The 3661-nt window shown below is 45.3% G+C and overlaps 1 protein-coding gene across 1 annotated transcript; it reads left to right on the forward strand.

Annotated features, from left to right (window-relative positions):
• Positions 1–2511: 2511 nt before the first annotated feature.
• Positions 2512–3240, forward strand: N7473_013265 (uncharacterized protein; the record flags this gene model as incomplete). The annotated part of the gene is made up of 3 exons (XM_057159204.1): positions 2512–2539; positions 2721–3034; positions 3085–3240. 3 exons carry the CDS (start codon positions 2512–2514, stop codon positions 3238–3240), a joined length of 498 nt encoding a protein of 165 aa, XP_057001940.1.
• Positions 3241–3661: the final 421 nt, after the last annotated feature.

Below are 3661 nucleotides of genomic sequence, written 5' to 3' on the forward strand. Positions count from 1 at the left end.
ACCGGGAATTACGTTATATAAATATTAAACTAGATACTTTTAAAACTAGTATTATATCGAACTCTGGCGTGCCCGGAAGTTAATCAAATCAACTGCTGCGTTTCAACAAAAATATTAGACTAAGGGGAGAAAGAGAATAGACAAGGAGACCACTTGCTTAGGGGTTTCTTGATCTAGGCCCGATTTGGCTAGCTTGTGCTCATACCCGTGCATGCAGTATCAACCATTTCTGGTCCCGAGCTCGATTGTCACAAATAATCTATGATATATAACGAATAAATAAATTTTATTATATTCTATCCTTCCACCTGATCTCTTACTCATCGAAGGAAGTTTATTCAAACAGACTGTATAGCAATAGGCATAGAACTGTGAAGTATACCACAAATTTCTGAACATTGTCCATAAAAGCTCCCCGACGGTTTACATAAATTGAAGTTTGCCTTGAGATCGTACCGGTGGTGTTTGCCCACAGATAGCATAGGTCACAATAAGCCTCGGGGAACGCTTTTGATGGATCGTGATTGTCATATTTGTCTTGGTAAAATATGGTCCCATGAAATTATAGTTGCTAGTGAGATGCTCGCGTCAGAGAGGAAATTCTCATTCTTGATGCTCTACAATGCTCCATGAAATTATAGTTGCTAGTGAGATGCTCGCGTCAGAGAGGAAATTCTCATTCTTGATGCTCTACAATGCTCCCAAAGCTAGGTTATCTTCTTCTCCTCCTATAAAGCTCGGCAGGATAAAATCTGCCGATGTGGACTGGAATTTGGCCTCCGCCATAAGTGGGAATGTCCTGAAAGACCCACCAACCGCTTAGATATGTGACGCGATATTAATGCCTTGCATATTTTCAAATGCAATTTGACCGATTAGACGCCACAACCCCCACGCTGATTCCAGTCGACGATGATTGCAGTAAAGCGATCGTTTAAATGAGTAGTAAGGCATCATAGTTTTCTTCCAACCCTAGAAACGGCCTGGCTAAGAATATTGTTAATGCTGCAGAGGAGGCTGTTCGAGGGCAGTGAGTATTTATATCCGCTCTGCGATCGAGAGTAGACCTGTATAGATTTGATAGCAACCCTAGGAGCAATCGGCAGGTAGGTTGGCTCGCGGGATAGCTACCGTGAATACTACGTGGCCTCACGAGGGAGACTTAAAAAGGCTTCTAACTGGAGAAAGGGGCTCATAGTATTTTCTAAACAGCATTGGATTACACGGATGCTCCAGTGATGAATGAAAAGCTCAAGTTGCTAAAGGAACCCTAGGTGAAAACTGCGATGGGCTATTACATGACTCATCTTGCGAGATATAGAGTTAGCACATATTGCCTTCCAGGTATCCTTCTGTCCTGTTGGATTTCCATAGAACATTTCTTACCTTAGAAAATCCACGCTCCAATAAAATTGACCAAAATCTTCCGGCTCCTGTAAATTTGGTGGCGGTTCGACTTTTGGTATGGAAATGTCTGAGGATATGTGGTCAAATCCTTCTATGTCCTCACAATTATCCAAGATCTCTGCTTCTTCCCAGCTTGCCAAAAGATGTTCGAATGCTGGATGGAGTGGACCCAGCTCATCCAGATTTGGTGTCGATGACTGTACTTCTAGTGGGTCTGAATTTGTGACTGCATGAACATCAGCTCACTCAGAAGAGCTTGGCTGAGGCCTTTGAATCTCTCGGAAAATAGGTGTCAACCTAGAGGGGTCCGATATGTATGGCGCTTCTGTCCTGCCACCTGCGGAGAGTAATACATCAAGATACAAACAAAGTTCGGAAAACGTGCGAGGGTGCGGTATCAAGTTTTCCAGGAATGACGTTGCCATATTGTCGCTCTTCGCACTTAAGATTGTTGTCATCAGCGCTGGCTTGATCGATTGAACCACTCGCCCGACAACTGCGGAGAGGTGCTTCATATCGTATCGTAAGCTGTAAATGTAACTCATTTGTTTGAAAAGAGAAAATTGAAAGGTGTTCTGACGCTGTGTGCTTGTTTTACAGGAGACAGCAACGCTAATACCCCACAGAATCATTGGTAATGCAGTAAAAGCCACTCTGTTATTTGAAACGACAGAGGGTGGTGATATTAGCAGGCTAAAAAGAATTTCATAGGAACAAACTTGGGAAACTCAACATACATGCTGACGGGAAGATATTCCGCCATTTTTGAATCAATTATGTCTTTGATTTCCTCGGTCATCTTGAAAAGACCGCTTTGAAGCTCCATACCCTTTGATGCGAGATTTCTATGAACCCATTCTGACAAAACATGTGAAGCGTATGCACACAGAGCCAAGCGCACTGTTCTATGTTGCTCTGTTAGTTGCGTTCAGAGGATCATTCAAGGTCTGACATACTGGCAATGTATTGATATCGAGCAAATAAAAAGCTTGATCAAGGGGTGGGGCCAAAGAACCCTGACACTGTGCCCAGCTCACGAAGCCGTCATTCCAGCAGCCAAGACTATCTTTAAGCTGTTTCAGCTTACTCCAATGATCATCCAAAATGCGTGGGCTTCTGAGCCTCACGTTCTGTGAGCGCGGGTACAACAACGTCAGAATATCTGTGACAGCAACAGCAAATTCACACTGCCACGAGATCAGCGAATTGATAGCCATCTTGATGTTGAAACTGTTAACTTCAGAACCACTTATATCCTCTTGAAGGGTCATAGAAAGAAAGACAATCCTTCTCGGTCTTTTGGACATTCAAAGACCTTACCACGAGCGAAGCGGCCAACAAAACCGCCTGCGATCTCATCCGCAAGAAGATCGACCAGATTTTCAAGAATCCCAAGAAGGCTCAGAAACTGAACCCAACCACACTTTACGCACGCTGGCCGCTCTGCGATTCCGGGTACTATGAGACCTTCAATCGCGAGAATGTGGACATTGTGGACCTCAAGGCAACTCCTTTCTTTAAATTCACGGCCGCTGGCCCCAAAACTGCTGACGGCGTTAACCACGAACTCGATCCTGTGATCTGCGCTACTGGATTTGATGCCGTGGACGCAGCTACTCCCGACTGGGTACCAGAGGCCGGGGTGGCAAGACCTTGCAGGCTCGCTGGGAAATTGAGCCTCGTACCTACCTGGGCTGCGCCATGGCCGACTTTCCCAACTTGTTCATGGTGAACGGCCCCAGAACAGTCTTCGCAAATATACCCCCATCCATCGAATGGCATGTGGAATTCATTACCGATATCATCGCCCATGCCGAAGCGCGACGAAACTAGGGCCGGCGATGATGGCAAGCGACCTGTTGAGGTTAAAGCAACTAAGGAAGCCGAGGATTAATGGGCGAAGTTTTGTGACCAGGCTAGCGAGGGAAGCATGTTTAAGAAGACAGATTCGTGGATCATTGGTGCAAATGTGAAGGGTAAGAAGAAGGCAGTCCTTTTTTACTCAGGCGGTCTCGGCAGATTCCGCAATATTCTTCGTGGGGAGAGGGAGGCTGGGTACAAGAGCTTCAGTACATTTTAGTGATAGTCATTGGTAAAACAACCTGCCATCCGCTCCTGGTTGAATCAATGTCTTCGCTTTCGCCAGGTCTCTACGACCCTGTACTTCGAGATTTTTCGTTATTCACAATGCGTTGAAGTGTACGTCGAGCAATCAATCAATCAACACTCTATTAACCGGTTGCAGCCTAACTAG

Source organism: Penicillium subrubescens (assembly GCF_028828155.1).
Source record: "Penicillium subrubescens strain IBT 31985 chromosome Unknown utg000014l_segment0_segment0, whole genome shotgun sequence".
NCBI lineage: Eukaryota > Fungi > Ascomycota > Eurotiomycetes > Eurotiales > Aspergillaceae > Penicillium > Penicillium subrubescens.